Source organism: Cercospora beticola, chromosome 4 (genome assembly GCF_033473495.1).
Source record: "Cercospora beticola chromosome 4, complete sequence".
In the NCBI taxonomy this organism is placed as follows: Eukaryota; Fungi; Ascomycota; class Dothideomycetes; order Mycosphaerellales; family Mycosphaerellaceae; genus Cercospora; species Cercospora beticola.
The window spans coordinates 504067-518440 of NC_088938.1; the positions used below are offsets into that span (position 1 = coordinate 504067).

Sequence of the window (14374 nt, forward strand, 5' to 3'; positions counted from 1 at the left end):
TGCGCTCTTGGAGATCAGTTCTCCCTTTTGCTCACTGTGTCGCCCTCAGGCCACCAAAATAGAAACACGTCGCGGCGCGTATATTCGCAGCTTCCTCCTCATCCTCCAGACCTCGCGCCCCGAGCCATTGAAACGCCATACAGCAAGAGACAACGACGCCTGAAACAGAGCACATTTGCAGCCCTTCGCAAGCGGGCACGATCGAGCCACCACCCTCTGCAGCAAGAGCAGCGGCCTGACTGCCGCTCGTGCAGAACATCATGGCATGTACGTATTTCGGCCGGCAACTTCACCCATCTCGCACTTTCCGATGCTGTTCATTTCTGCCTGCGATCGTCTGACCACCTCAAACCCCGTTGCGGCCCTGATACATCCTTGAACCTGTACCTGCGTTTCACCTACGACATCATACCCGCAGTCCTATGGCCAACATGTTTGCATATGATCGCGACTCTCCTGAATCCTCAAGACATGGTGGTATACGATGAAGCGGTCCAAACTCGGCTCCCTCAGACGAGCCATACCATTGAAACCCAAGCTGACTCTGCAAACCACAGTCCAGGGCATGCTCAACAAGCTGCACGGCCAGCCAGACAGTTACGATCGCAAATCTAAATACAAGTTCGGCCGGACGCTGGGCGCCGGCACTTATGGTATTGTCAAAGAAGCCGATGGGCCTACGGGGAAGGTTGCTGTCAAGATTATCCTGAAAAAGAATGTCAAGGGGAATGATCAGATGGTGTACGATGAGCTGGAGATGCTGCAGACGCTGCGACACCCACACATTGTCAAATTCGTCGACTGGTTCGAATCGAGGGACAAATACTACATCGTCACACAGCTAGCCACGGGTGGTGAGCTGTTCGACCGCATTTGCGACAAGGGCAAATTCACAGAAAAGGATGCGTCGCAAACGATCAAGCAGGTGCTGGAGGCTGTCGATTACCTGCACTCAAAGGATGTCGTGCATCGCGATCTCAAGCCCGAAAACCTGCTGTACCTGACACGCGAGCCCGATTCAGATCTCGTACTCGCCGACTTTGGTATCGCAAAGCACTTGGATAGCCCGGAGGGTGTGCTGAAGACAATGGCGGGCTCGTTTGGTTATGCCGCACCGGAGGTCATGCTAAAGCGGGGCCACAGCAAACCGGTTGATATGTGGTCACTCGGAGTCATCACCTACACACTGCTTTGCGGTTATTCTCCTTTCCGATCAGAATCGTTGCAGGAACTGATCGAGGAGTGCCGGAACGGGCGAGTGGTCTTCCACGACCGGTACTGGAAAGATGTGTCAAAGGAGGCCAAGACTTTCATTCTCAGATTGCTCAAGCCCGATCCGCATGAGCGAGCGACGAGTAAGGAAGCATTGGCAGACCCATGGATTGCTGGCAAGGGTGCGACCGATCACAACATCCTGCCAGAGATCAAGGCATACATGGCAACTGCCAAGCTCAAGCGAGGTATCGAGCTCGTCAAACTCGCCAACCGCATCGAGGCCCTCAAGATGCAGGAGGACGAGGAAGAGGAGGGTCCGAATGAAGCGGATATCCCCGCGGACCCTCTTGAGGCAGCAGACCAGGCAGTGCGAGGGCGCGGAGATAGCACTGGAAGTCTGACTGTGCCTGGTGGTGATCCGCAGAGGAAGCGCAGCCTTAGCAAGCTGGCGAAGAGTGCGATTTTCCGAGAGGTAAGTGCGGCCATGATCAATTTTCCTTAGATCGTGTCACTAAATATGTTATAGGTTGTCCTTGCGAAAGTGCGTGAGATGAAGGCCGAGGAAGAGAAAAACAAGACATTGCAAGCTGCGAATGCGAATGCAAAGTAATGGTGTGATCGCCAACGGTATCGCTTCCAGAGCACCGTAAAAAACTGGAGAGCGGCGTAACTGGAGTAGATGAGCAACTGATCGATTCCCAACGTTCGGTGATCGGCTGAGAGAAGCGTGAAAGCGATGTTTACAAATACCACTACAGCTTCAAGATATTGATCTGATGAAGATTGACAATCCTCCAAAGATTCTGTGTCGATTTCTTGCTTTCATACACTCATTCCTCCTCTTTCTCTTCCCTCGACCTGACCTGCTTACAGCGTCTTGCTCTTGTTCGCATATCCATTTCCAAATGCCAACATACCAACTGTCGCGATAACCGAGAGTCCTGTCGGCAGCGGCTTGAAACCTCCCTTGATCGCGCGAGGAATTGAAGAGCCAGCCAAGACGATGCTAGCCAACAATGCGCTCTCAATGCCGTATGCTTGACGGTTCTGGAGTCTGTAGCCGCCGAAGAGGTAGAGTGCGCCTACAGTGCAGCCGGCTGCGACTGAGGGAATGGAGCCTGTGCGAACGTAGCCGGTGATTCCACCGCCGGCGGTGAGGAGACCGAAGATGAGGGCGATGGTGGAGAGAGACTGTGAGAAGGTGTGATATGTTAGTTCGGGGGTTTCATAGTAGGATGGAGAGCTTCGGGAAACGGACCATCTTTTGGGATTGTGTTGCTTGGGTTGGTGGGATGGCGGGTTTGGTGCTTGACATGAGAAGTTGTGGTTGTTGCTACGAAGGTAAGTAGCAAAGTGTGAGATTGGTAGTCGTGATGTTGTGGAATGTTCGAAGCTGAGAGCTGTCTGGAGATGGATCTCGCAATCAATGGCCAGGCCAGAGACAGCAGATGCCGCTGCCGCGGTTCGTCGTCATTCTTCTGGGGTAAAGTGCCGATGTTCCGATGCGGTTTAGCCAGGGTTCAGCGCGAGACGACGAACTTCGAGCTGTGCTGAGAGGACAGCTTGTAAGACGTCTTGGCGTAGCGACATGTGAAAGAGTTCCATCCATATCACCACGACTGCCACCATCTCGCTCCCTTAACCGCGCACAAACGATTCGCGACAACGACCCTCGCTACCTCCTCGTCCTCACCCACAACAATGGCGCCCAAAAAATCCGCAACGCCCGCAACAATCCCCGCCTCGAGCGCAACTACATCCGCAACACAACCCCGAACCGTCACATCCAAAACCTTTGAGAACAAATCCTCTTCCTCCTCCTCAACGAAATCCGCAGCACCCTCGACGCTCCGCGCGCAAGATTTCCAATCTATCATCACACACATCTGGTCCAACTATAACAACCACACTCCACAACGCGTTAAACTGATCGACACGTTTCTTGGGTTCCTCCTCCTGGTTGGAGTTTTGCAATTCGCGTACTGTGTGTTGGCGGGAAATTTTGTGAGTACAACGCTATCCTCTCGGTGCAAGAAACACTACGGGAAAGAGGTGGAGTTATATCTCAATGGGCAAACTGGCTACGACTCAGGAGCATGAAAAGACATTGGAGACCAAAATACCAGCAGCTGACATTGCATCTCTCCCACAGCCCTTCAACGCCTTCCTCTCCGGCTTCGGCGCAACAGTCGGTCAATTCGTCCTCACAGCCAGTCTACGCATCCAAACGAACCCAGAAAACAAGGCGGATTTTGAGAGGATTAGCCATGAGAGGTGAGCTTGCCAAATAATGCCATTCATTTTCCTCCGATGTTCAGCAGTGAGGGGATGAAACGGAAGTGACGAGATGATGAGAGGGACGCAAATATGTGTATGTCAGGAAAGAGCTAACGTGATAACTTTGATGACAGAGCATTCGCGGATTTCGTCTTTGGCAGCTTGATTCTGCACTTCTTTTGCGTGAACTTCATCAACTGAGAGGATTAGGGAGAAGGGGAGGATCATGACAAAAGAGCCAGCAGGAGACAAGACGGTGCAGGAGTAGTGCAACCGCAGCATCGAGCACGGGATTAAAAGCGTCTTGATGGGTAGACGAGCGAGCAACATGTATAACAAACAGCATGGAGCGGTTGGAATCTATATGCAAAGACATATGGTCCGAGACGTATTGACAAGTGTTGAGGACAAACTTGGGGTGGTTCAATGCACAAGCCGCATTTAGCAGCATAGGTACAGCTCTATCGACGTCGAGTCTGCTGTATTTTCATAAAAGCCTCACGTCCCTCTACAGTCTTTGCGTGCATGCGTTTCCCTTTTTAGTCGTGATTTATCGTCCCTGATGCACATGGCGAGATCAGCCTTGACTGAAGTTCGTTCGCCAGCGATCATGCTATGAGAATCTAAGCAGAGGCACCAGAGATGTAGAACCACTTGTCAATGCTTGGGTCAATTGGTGCTGGTGCCTTGTTCTCTCCAGCTGGGATATTCAGCGACTTGGGGTCAACGCGGTTGGCGCTCTGCGGAACGGAGACGTTGGTGCTGCGGAGGTGTCAGAACTGCTACTCTCAATCCTTCTTGCCGTACGATACTCACAGGTTGATGTCACCTGGCTGGGTCTTGCCAGTGATGAGCTTGTCCCAAGCCTCAGCACACTCACGGATGACCTCCGTAGCGTACTTCCTGTTCTTGCACTCGCCCGAGAAAGCGAATTGGTTCTCTGGCTTGCCATCTGGAATCTTGTAGATGCGGAACCACTCGTTGGTCGCACGGAGAAGACCTGGAAGGTGACGCTCAACGTCCTCAATGTCGTTCAGCTTGGGCGCCAGAGGGTCGTTGACGTCGATGACGATGATCTTCCAGTCGGTCTCGCCCTCGTCGAGCAGAGCCATGACACCGAGGACCTTGACCTGCTTGACCTCACCAGGCTTGGCCACCAGCTCACCAATCTCACAGACATCGAGCGGGTCGTTGTCGCCCTTCTGCTTGGTCTCTGGGTGGGTGACATTAGGGTCTTCCCAGGTCTGAGGAAAGGCACCGTAGTTCCACAGGTAGCCCTTGTGGGGGAAGCAGTTGCGAACGAATCGCAGCTTGCCCTTCTTGGTGTCCTGCTTGATTGGGTTGAGCTCCTCGTCCTTGGAGATCTACAAGCACTCTCTTGTCAGTCTCTCCTCATGTGTGCCAATGGGCCTCTGAGCCACCATCAATTGATGTCCGCAATGAGCTACACACCTCTTGCTTGGCATTGGTCCATCGTGGGATCTCCACGATCATGTTGAGGACGGTCTGCTGCTCGTTGGCATAGAGTGGGATGTCGTGGAAAGGCGAGACTGGCACGCCATCCTTTTCGATGTAGATGCGATGTTCGAGCGTGTGCGGGGCACCCACTGCCCGTACGGAATACTTCGACATGTTGGGGGTATTTGATTGTGTGCTGCTGTATCGTGGTTGTGGAGGTGGGAGGTGACCAGAGAGCTGGCGAATTCTTTTGTTTGACTGCGACATCATGTGGAAATGTGGGGTTCTGCTGCCAGGGTCCCTCCTGCCCGCTGTCGCAACAGCTGCTGTTGAGAATGCCGGCGCACTTGCCCAGCCTAAAGAGCGTCCGGTGGCAAGAGCGGCGCGTTGGACAATGCGGCTCGAGCCAGAGCTCCAGAGAGTCGAATGCATGCAGCTAGAGACAATCCTGATGGAACTATGCTTTTGCACCGAACACGACCGAGGTGAACTGTGACCCGTGACAGCAACCGTGAGATGAGGCTCTCAGGAGGAGAAAACAAGCCGCCGGTCGCGGCGAAAGTGCGGGAGCGCGTCATCGCATACCAACGACATTGTCGCCAACTGAAGTGAACATGTATCGCAGGACGAGTGGCAGTTCATCTCGCAGATGACAATGTTCAAGATCCATACAAGGTTTTTGGCCTCCAAAAGCCTGAAATACGGTCAACGGCTTCGTCCTCCATCGCCGAAGCCGAACAACACAGCATGACCGTTCCTCACTTCCGTTGAAGGACTTTAAGAGTCGAAGCCCTTGATTTCTTCCAGGGTTGGAACCATTTGGCCGCAGAATGAGAGAAGACTCAGCACGATATCCTCAGTATGTCTCACGGGACACGATCAACAGCGGCTATTCTGGCCCGCCGCGACGACGATTATGCCATTCCACGGCTTCATCGCGAATCCTGCAAACTACAATCAGCTAGAAGTCCGCAGTATCGTCACCCCTGGCGTCAAAACCATGTACCAAGGTGCCACACTGGAGGACTGGCAGATTGGAGACCCTATCTATGAAGATAGTCGCAGTGGCACGATCGTGCTTGCAGTGACCGACACTGACAGCCCCGCGTTGTTGGCAGGCAAGCATGTTCCAGCGGAGAAAGGCAAGCGGGAGGTTGCGATCTACAAAGCCCTCGAGAAAATGAAGGTTCCAACGACATACCGAACCGTGCTTCGAGACTCTATGGAACTTCCCGGCGACAACAAGGGCAAAATGATCTTGTTCGTCCATCCAGAGGCGTCGGAACTTTGGAGTCAGACGTCGTTCAGACTATGACCAAACACGAGAGGAAAGGACTAAGGCATCAATACGTCCTTGCCAATGCCGCCATGCGCAAGCCAGGCTTTATCAACAGCGATATCCAACGTACCCGGGAACTCGCGAAAAGTGTACAAAGCGGTCTGGTGTGACGTCGACATGGCTCGCAGCAACTCCACCGGTGGACCAGAGACGAACGACCGACTTAGAACGACCCTGAAGTGGGGCACTACCGCCTATCACGCCCCAGAAATGGGCGCAGTCAGTGGCTGGTACAACGGCCGGCAAGCCGATGTGTTCGCGATTGGAGTGTGTTGTCACTTCCTCTAGGAGGGGAAGTGGATCTTAACGCAACCGTTCGACGACAAGACTTTGTCTTACTCACCATTCGTCCAAGTCAACGAGAAGGGCATGACAACGGACGGCAACCAGTTTGCGCAAGGCGCAAACAGCGTGGCCAACTTCAGAGCCAGACGCCAGAAGGCGTTGAAGCAGCTGGAAACCCTTCGATCGGACCTCGCCGGGACTGACTGTCCTATGCGCAAGCTCATTGCCCGCTGCCTCCATGTGGACCCAATGCGGCGTCCAACGATGGAAGAGGTCGCCTCTGACCCGGCTTCCCAGCATACCTACGCATAGAGCGAGGACGTGGCGAGCATCGACAGAGAGAGAGGGGAGGGCAAGCGATCTCATTCCTTGTGTTGGCAACTGCACTCTCTCCTTCCCATTCACCTCAGCAGCAACAGTTAGCTATGGCGACAGCATCACATCAGCAGTATGATCACCTGCCAGAGCGTGTAAGATAGCCCCCTCCCAAAAATCAATATCGGATTTACAGTTGCGTTCTGCTGGCGCCTCTCTCCCTCTCTCTGATTTCGTCCTTGACTTCAAGCACCTTGTTCTCAAAGCCCGTGCCGCCTTGCTCTTTACACCCAGCCGCCGATCCAGAAAGGACACTAATTTCCAAGGCGAGGCGAGGGCAGGGTTGATGGCCAGAGACAAGGAGTGCAGCTTCGCGTAAAAATGGTGGTGGCTTGCAACTATCTAGGGACGCCCATGAGGCGTTTGAGCAGCACATGTCGGCACCAGACGTGACCAACTATCTGCTGCAATGCTCCGTAGCCCCTCATGAATCTGTCTCGTTCCATGGACTGAAGGTTGCATTTTCGCAGAGATAACCACTCGCGCCTCCCTTCCGACATTGGCGCCTCAGCAAAGGGAGAGTACTTTCGGCAACTGAACAGCCCATGAACTGAAGGCTGCAGCTTCGCAGAGATAACCACTCGCGCCTCCCTTCCGACATTGGCGCCTCAGCAAAGGGAGAGTACTTTCGGCAACTGAACAGCCCATGGACTGAAGGCTGCAGCTTCGCAGAGATGGCTACTCGCGCCTCACTTCCGATATTGGCGCCTCAGCAATGGGAGAGTACTTTCGGCAACTGGACATCTCATCGACTGAAGGCTGCAGCTTCCTTCATTTCCTTTTCCTTCTAATTGCGACACTGCACCAAGAACATCCTTTCCCTTTCCTGCCTTTCCTTCCACCTCGTCTTTGATTCTCGACCGGATTCAGCGGGGCTTCAATCACACAATCATTCTACAATCCAACCCCCAAGACTGTCGCTACCACGCCATCTAATGGATCGGACACAGCGAAGTTCCGCCAATGGCACACAGGCCCCGTTCCAGAGAATCGCCCTCCAGCTCCTGTCGCCGAACATCAATAAAGCCATTTCACGCATGACAGATCAACCAGCGACAACAGCAAGAAAGTGAGTACTGTCATGTGACGTGCGTCTGACTCACTCGACTGACTTCACGATAGCACACCAACTACGACACCTGCTGCGGCGGTCGCATCATCTCGCAAACGCAAGTATCAGAGCCACGAGTCGTCCGCGGTTGAATTACCATTGACACCTGACGGGTCTGGTCACCGCTCCAGGTCGTCGGCGAATATCACGCCCGCACAGCCGGCCTCTGGCAGCTCGTATCGACCACCATTTGGCAGCTCCTCTTCAGTTTTACATGGGGAGCCTGAGGTCTGGTCAGATGAATATGAGTCTGAAGACCATCACATCCGCCCGACGACAGTCGAGCAGAACGTGGACAGAACAGTATCGATGCTATCGGAACATAAGGCCGTGTTTCGATTCATTCGAGGCATAATTGACACAAGAATTTTGCGACGTCAACAAGCTCCCTCACGCCCGATACCATCCGTCCATTTCGGAGTCTCCAACCAGAACGACGCATCTCGAATACCAGAACATCGGGCAATTTCACTATCTGAACAACAAGCGTTTCTTGGTCGACTCGTGCGTAGTCATGCAATGGAAGACAAGACGAATTCACCACACGCCATTACAATCCCGTCTTTTTGGTTGTGCGATCATATCGTCAGGTTACTTCCCGAGGGCAGCTTTAATCTTCACGCTGCCACCGCGTTATTGGAACAATATACCACAGACATCGAAACGCATGTCGGGATCTGGCCACCAGTGGTGGACGTACTGCGGAAAGCAGTCACATCTCAGCTCAAATTTTGTCTCCCTCGTCCTGGCGCCAAACAGGCCGTGCTGGAGCTCCCCAAAGATGAGCGCATTATCAGGCGCCACGTTGTGGACATTGAGGATGACTTCCAAAGCTCAGCTGGAGCTGCCGCAAATGAGGTATTGGAGCGCCTGGTGAAGAACGACTAGTCTGGTCTATGCGATGACGCTGCTCGCGATGAGTTTCCAAGGATTGTCGGCGAGATCTACCCCTATCGACACACATGTACACATACACCAACGATGGAACTGCATACTGGCGAGTGCCAACAGATCTGGGGTATGCGGCATATGCTCTGCAGCTATCCAAAGACACCGATCCGGTCATCGTGTATCTTAGCCACGGCATGCTCAGTGATCTGGTGCATTATATGGGACCAGGTCTCCCCTCAAGACTAACGATGGCCATTCGCTTCCTTCTCCAGAAGGCAACTCAGCATAGACATCGTCACCCACATCTCTACGTTGAGACAGTGTTGAAATCTGAGGCCGAGGACAATGCAAGAGTTATGGCTCAGGGCTGTCATGCACATCCACAAAATGCAAAGTGTCCAACTTGCGACCAGCCCATTCAGGAGAAGAAGTCGTACTGGAACATTATCGGCTGCCCGAAAGAGTTACTCAGTCCAGACAGTACAGCCGGCAACACACACCGCGCACTGCACGCCGAGTTTTTGGACTCGCTACAGACACCCGCACATTTGTCAACAAGGCATGGTATGCTTTCTCCCCCGTTCAGACAATTCCGGAGAGGCCCGGGAATTATCCTACCCGCAATCTTGGAACGAACAATTGTCGACCGTTCAACTTGCTTTGTGCTGCCCTCACGATACGCATTGTCGCCAGGGACATTGCCAGGATCGTCAGATATATATTATCATGCTCTGGCTGCAAGAACAGGTTGTTGAGATGCGAGCTAGAAACTGTACCCACTCGATCGCCAACACCAACCGCATGGGGTCCAAAGAGATCAGATCAGCCAAATCTCGATCCGGATGCGGCTCACGACGACGACGCAGACGAAGGTCTGGCCAAGAGGAAGAAGAAGAAGAAGCTTGCCATCACGGGAGGCAAGGTACCCGCACACCACCGCAATGGCGCCAGATTGAAGCCCAAAACCAGCAGGAAAGCTTTGAATAGCAGCCTCCCGTCACCGATAATCATCGAGCATGACATGAATGACATGTCACCATTCATTCAAGACCAGACCCACGCGTTCCCTCTATCTCTGCCCCAAACGCAGCGGGAGACTCTGAGCAAAATCAGGTTTCCAAAGGAAAAATGGCTTGCAGACGTGAGGCTCGCAGATCTAATCGACCAGGACAATACTTACGGACAGGCTAGCTTCCACCTCGCGCGGACTGCGATCTTGCAGCCATTAGTGGACCACGGATTGTTCTGGTCGAAGACTCTCAGCGTTTTGCAGGGCTGTAAGAAGTTGACCAAAATGGGAGAAGAGACGCTCCATAGTGTCCTCGACACGGCTCATGAGATACGATCGACAGCTGCTCCTATTTGCCATTACAACGACGACGACGCCGTCCGACAGCGAGTTAGTCTAGCCTTGTCTACGAGTCTTCTAATCGTTAACTAAGTCCTTGCTATTAGACATACTACTTATAAACAATACATCGACGCCGTATAGCCGCTACGGCGCCCAGAAAATCTCGTCCTCAACGGTAGATACTTTGTAAGAGCTAGTAATCTAATCACATTTCGATCTATCGTTGTTATTATACCTTATCGGAAGAACTAAATAGGCACGAGTATGGTTAGCCTATTAATTAGTTCACTCTCCCAGACCGCAGAGCACAGACTCGCTTAAGACCTGCGCGACGCATTGCGCGACGCACGAGGACGACATAGAGCTAGTGAACGTCTCCATGTACAAACAGTTCGACGAGGTGTTAATAGCTTAACATCCTCTCCGACTTACTCGCGTTCCTGGCCGAAGCAGCAGACATGATAGGACATGATGCTCACAGTCTATATCTACAAGGGATATGCGGTACAGCTAATGCACGCCACTCCATTCTTCACTCGACACATGAACGAGGCCCACGTGATGGACGGCTTCTTTAGCACCCTCATGGTCGTTGATGCTTCAGATGGGAGATCGCGAGATGGAGTCGAAGTCCAGAGTCTATGGAGCGATTCGTGGGATTTGCTGCAGGCATTCGCACAGAACAAGAAAAATCGGCCAGGGCGCGCAGTAGCGGATAGCCCAATGAAGAACGGCGGATGTCATGCCATATATTGAGTTGTTGTTCTACTGAAAACCATCTGCACGAAAAGGAGGATGGTAATGGAGAGTGCGGGATGTCAGATGAGTATCATCTTACGCCGTAGTGCAACACTCACATGATAGCGCATGTACGTGGCAAGTGCAGCGGAAGTTATTCCTCATGATGGGTTGTCACGGTGCCGGAAAGGTCTGCACGACATCGACGCATACCAACCACAATGTCCATTACTTTGCACAGTAAGTCGAGGTCAGGATGTATCGCAGGACAACTGGCAGTGGGTATCTCACAAATATATAGAAACAATCGCGATCAATACAAGATGTTTGGCCTCCAGAAGCCTGGCATATGGTCAATGAATTCGTCCTCCACCGCATCTCCAAGCATGGGTCTCTCATTAGCAAAACCTGGCCCCTTCGTCTCGATGTGCGTGAATGTCTGTCCAGGAAATATCTCATCCTCTGTCGGCTCGATTGGTGCAGCAGGGTCATGCGCATGTTCCATTGAATATTCGAGTTCATGCCCAGCCTGCAACGAACTCTGCCAGTCACTCTGCTGGCCTGCCGACGCGTCATCTTGGTCGTACAGGCCGTGAAATGGAGTCGCAGCGAGGTCATGAACGAATTTGTCTGTCGTTCTGCTTCCGATATATGGGTCGAATGTCGACTCTCTGTGCTGGTATACCGCATGAGCGGCGTGTTCAAGTCCAGCATGCTCGGCAATTTGTTCTGTATACCTGTCCGCAAAAGGTACGACTGGCGAAAGCCGTGCTTGAGCGAACCAAGGAATCGACGGAGCAGGAGCAGCAAGCAAATGCTGCGCGATCTGTGAAGGATTGCTCGCACTCACGCGAGCGAAGCCACGACAAGGGATCTGAGCTGTCGGTGAGCTCGCTCGGACCGGTATGTCATGTCTGTTGGCATGGCCTGAGCTGTCCGACATCCTGACTTGCGACGTTGCTCTTGCGTGTGACTGGTCTGCAGTAAATTCACGCATTTTCACGCTTGAGCTGTGATGCGCTGCGCCTGAATGAAGGTACTGCTGAGGCTGCGCCACTCCATACAATGCTTCCCGTAGCAGTTTGCTTGTCGGTGTTGAGTGGTTTGGATCGACATTTTCCTTGTCAGCAATCTCCTCTCTCCCACGCGGAAGTGACAGAGACCGAGTTGACGCCAGTGGTATCATTCGGAGGTTGAGAATGTCAGATGTGTGGTGAGCTTTTGTCCTTTGGGGTGTTTCAATGAGTGACACAAAGGGCGACTCTGCTGTCCTCTGCTGCGGAAGTGGCGCGGATGTGATCGATCCGAGTGCACTTTCGAGGTAAGGTGGACGGTGCCGCCGTCTGTTCAGTTCAGGAGGCGATGGATCGCGCCCTCGGATGCTCGGAGACCTGCGAGATACAGATCCAGTCTTTCGAGTAGCATGATTACTGACCTCGTGCGCCTCGTCCTCATTATGCTCATGCCTGACACTTTGTGGGTCTTTCGAAGTTCGAGACGGCCGACTTTGATTGAATCGCAACGATGCTGGTTGTGCCTTTGGGACAGAGTCTGACCACGTGTAGCAGCTGTTGCTCGTGTCCCTTGTATGTTGCCCTTCCCGCGGAACATGTGCGCTGTCCCTAGCGGGATCCGTGTGCTCGAGTCGCTCATTTGAGGATTTCAGCACACCATGAGGCCGACTCTGTCGTGACACGGCTTCTATGGTAGCCTGAACGGGTGCTTCTCTACCGCGGGACTGATCGTGATCGTCCTGACCAGATTGTCGTTCTGCAGTCACTTTGCGGAAGTACGTAGAGATCTCCTCGTCGCGAAGCTCCTTGCGACTTTTCTTCCGCTTACTTTGAGCTTCATTGACAGCATCCTGTGTCTCGACATCCTTTGGCCTCGAGAGAAACCTCATTTCATTGAAGACTAAGTCCGGCACTGCGCCAACGTCAGTATTGCAACACTGACAGTTGCGGTGTATGACATACGGCCTGGACCACTTGTAGCGACAGGTACCGAAGCTTTGCCATGATTGAAGATGCCAACACGAGCTTCGGGCTGGAGCTGTCTGCATATTAGCCTAGTGCGGCCGTGGTACCTACAGGAAGTCTCACGGTCAAGCGATTATTTTTCGCTCCATTCTTGAGCTGGAAGCTCTGCACGAGCTCTGCGGTGCGAGCTCCATCTCCAGTTCGGCGACTCTTCCGATGCTTCAGTTTGGATTTGGATTTCTTCTCCTCGCGACTTTTGCGGTCCTTGTTCCCTTTCGGCTTGGCTTCGTAGCGATCTGGTCTGGTTTTGTGTCGCGCGCGCCTCTCGAAAGACTCTGCTGTGACCTTCGCGCGGGCGGGTTCATGATCCTCGCTGTCTTGTGAGGACTCCACGCTCGCGGAAGTATCGGATTCAGGTGCACGCTGCACGCGATCGGGACTGGAGGAATGCGCGACTAGATGCCTCCGCTTGGAATGGCCAGTTGGATGTGCAACCTCATGCTTCGCATCGTTTGATAATCGCCTCCTCTTGACCAAATGAGAGCGAGAATGTTTTGTCGTCGGTTGAAGGTAGTCAGGAATGCCCAGCGTCTCTTGCTCTTCCGGCGGCTCCCTGTCGGCTACATCCTGCAGCCAGTCCCTGATATCCATCGGCAAGGGATATGACCAGGATTGAAGTGAAGCCCGACTCCGGTAGGTAATGCGAAGTCGCTATGCGGCTTCCCTCGCCGTGTCACACAGTCATCGGAGGTTCACCGACAATGGCACTTGAGCTGCTCATCCCCAAATGCTTGTAGTAGAGTGGAGCTCGGGGTGTAGTGGTGGTGTCGCTTGCTGCGATGGATCGGCCTAGAACTCAGTCCTCTGACATGTCTCAAGTGCAGTTCGAGCGGAAGGGCGGAGTGGAGCCCACCTGCCTGGTCGGCTCGATGCAGCCCATGCAACAGGTGCAGCAACACCCAGGGCACCTGCCGACTGCCATCCGAAGCGCGTGGGAAGGACTCATCGGAAGCTGCAATCCTGACGACGTGGGGGAAGTCGCGAAGTTCTTCGAAAAAACGGTGACGGGGGAAATGCAGCTACGGGGCGGCCGCAGACGTTCGCTTGGAATGCACTTGTTCATCACACTGCGGGCGGTATGAGCATAGCGGGTAGCGTAGTGATGTTCTGCATCAAGCTACACATGGCTGCACGTAGCGCGCAGAAGATCGTCGGCAGCTCTCTCTCAGCACACAGCACACATTGTCGCCACAGACAAGACGGGTGGCAGCGTTCCTCCAGGCTCCAGAGCGGTTGCGGTAACTAGTTACTGCGAGCTGATGCCGGAGCAGAGTTGTCGCCTTGCTGCCCAATCG

At 53.3% G+C, this 14374-nt stretch overlaps 9 protein-coding genes across 9 annotated transcripts; 6 read left to right on the forward strand and 3 right to left on the reverse strand.

The window, feature by feature from the left end:
* Positions 1-260: 260 nt before the first annotated feature.
* On the forward strand, positions 261-1825 carry RHO25_005824 (uncharacterized protein; the record flags this gene model as incomplete). Its single annotated transcript, XM_065602705.1, has 3 exons — positions 261-267; positions 558-1687; positions 1742-1825. 3 exons carry the CDS (start codon positions 261-263, stop codon positions 1823-1825), a joined length of 1221 nt encoding a protein of 406 aa, XP_065458777.1.
* A 257-nt stretch (positions 1826-2082) lies between these two features.
* Positions 2083-2530, reverse strand: RHO25_005825 (uncharacterized protein; the record flags this gene model as incomplete). The annotated part of the gene is made up of 2 exons (XM_023596700.2): positions 2083-2406; positions 2474-2530. The coding sequence occupies 2 exons, from the start codon at positions 2528-2530 to the stop codon at positions 2083-2085; spliced, it is 381 nt and encodes a 126-aa protein (XP_023452438.1).
* Positions 2531-2916: 386 nt separating this feature from the next.
* RHO25_005826 (uncharacterized protein) lies at positions 2917-3693 on the forward strand (the record flags this gene model as incomplete). The annotated part of the gene is made up of 3 exons (XM_023596701.2): positions 2917-3219; positions 3368-3489; positions 3627-3693. 3 exons carry the CDS (start codon positions 2917-2919, stop codon positions 3691-3693), a joined length of 492 nt encoding a protein of 163 aa, XP_023451934.1.
* Positions 3694-4115: 422 nt separating this feature from the next.
* Positions 4116-5382, reverse strand: IPP1 (Inorganic pyrophosphatase; the record flags this gene model as incomplete). The annotated part of the gene is made up of 3 exons (XM_023596702.2): positions 4116-4254; positions 4309-4856; positions 4945-5382. The coding sequence occupies 3 exons, from the start codon at positions 5380-5382 to the stop codon at positions 4116-4118; spliced, it is 1125 nt and encodes a 374-aa protein (XP_023451634.1).
* Positions 5383-5866: 484 nt separating this feature from the next.
* On the forward strand, positions 5867-6265 carry RHO25_005828 (uncharacterized protein; the record flags this gene model as incomplete). Its single annotated transcript, XM_065602706.1, has 1 exon — positions 5867-6265. The coding sequence occupies one exon, from the start codon at positions 5867-5869 to the stop codon at positions 6263-6265; it is 399 nt and encodes a 132-aa protein (XP_065458778.1).
* Positions 6266-6406: 141 nt separating this feature from the next.
* Positions 6407-6886, forward strand: RHO25_005829 (uncharacterized protein; the record flags this gene model as incomplete). Its single annotated transcript, XM_065602707.1, has 2 exons — positions 6407-6556; positions 6578-6886. 2 exons carry the CDS (start codon positions 6407-6409, stop codon positions 6884-6886), a joined length of 459 nt encoding a protein of 152 aa, XP_065458779.1.
* Positions 6887-7884: 998 nt separating this feature from the next.
* Positions 7885-8948, forward strand: RHO25_005830 (uncharacterized protein; the record flags this gene model as incomplete). Its single annotated transcript, XM_065602708.1, has 2 exons — positions 7885-8018; positions 8072-8948. The coding sequence occupies 2 exons, from the start codon at positions 7885-7887 to the stop codon at positions 8946-8948; spliced, it is 1011 nt and encodes a 336-aa protein (XP_065458780.1).
* Positions 8949-9022: 74 nt separating this feature from the next.
* Positions 9023-10392, forward strand: RHO25_005831 (uncharacterized protein; the record flags this gene model as incomplete). The annotated part of the gene is made up of 2 exons (XM_065602709.1): positions 9023-9515; positions 9719-10392. The coding sequence occupies 2 exons, from the start codon at positions 9023-9025 to the stop codon at positions 10390-10392; spliced, it is 1167 nt and encodes a 388-aa protein (XP_065458781.1).
* Positions 10393-11353: 961 nt separating this feature from the next.
* RHO25_005832 (uncharacterized protein) lies at positions 11354-13670 on the reverse strand (the record flags this gene model as incomplete). The annotated part of the gene is made up of 3 exons (XM_023596704.2): positions 11354-12966; positions 13017-13092; positions 13143-13670. 3 exons carry the CDS (start codon positions 13668-13670, stop codon positions 11354-11356), a joined length of 2217 nt encoding a protein of 738 aa, XP_023452824.1.
* Between the last annotated feature and the right edge of the window lie 704 nt (positions 13671-14374).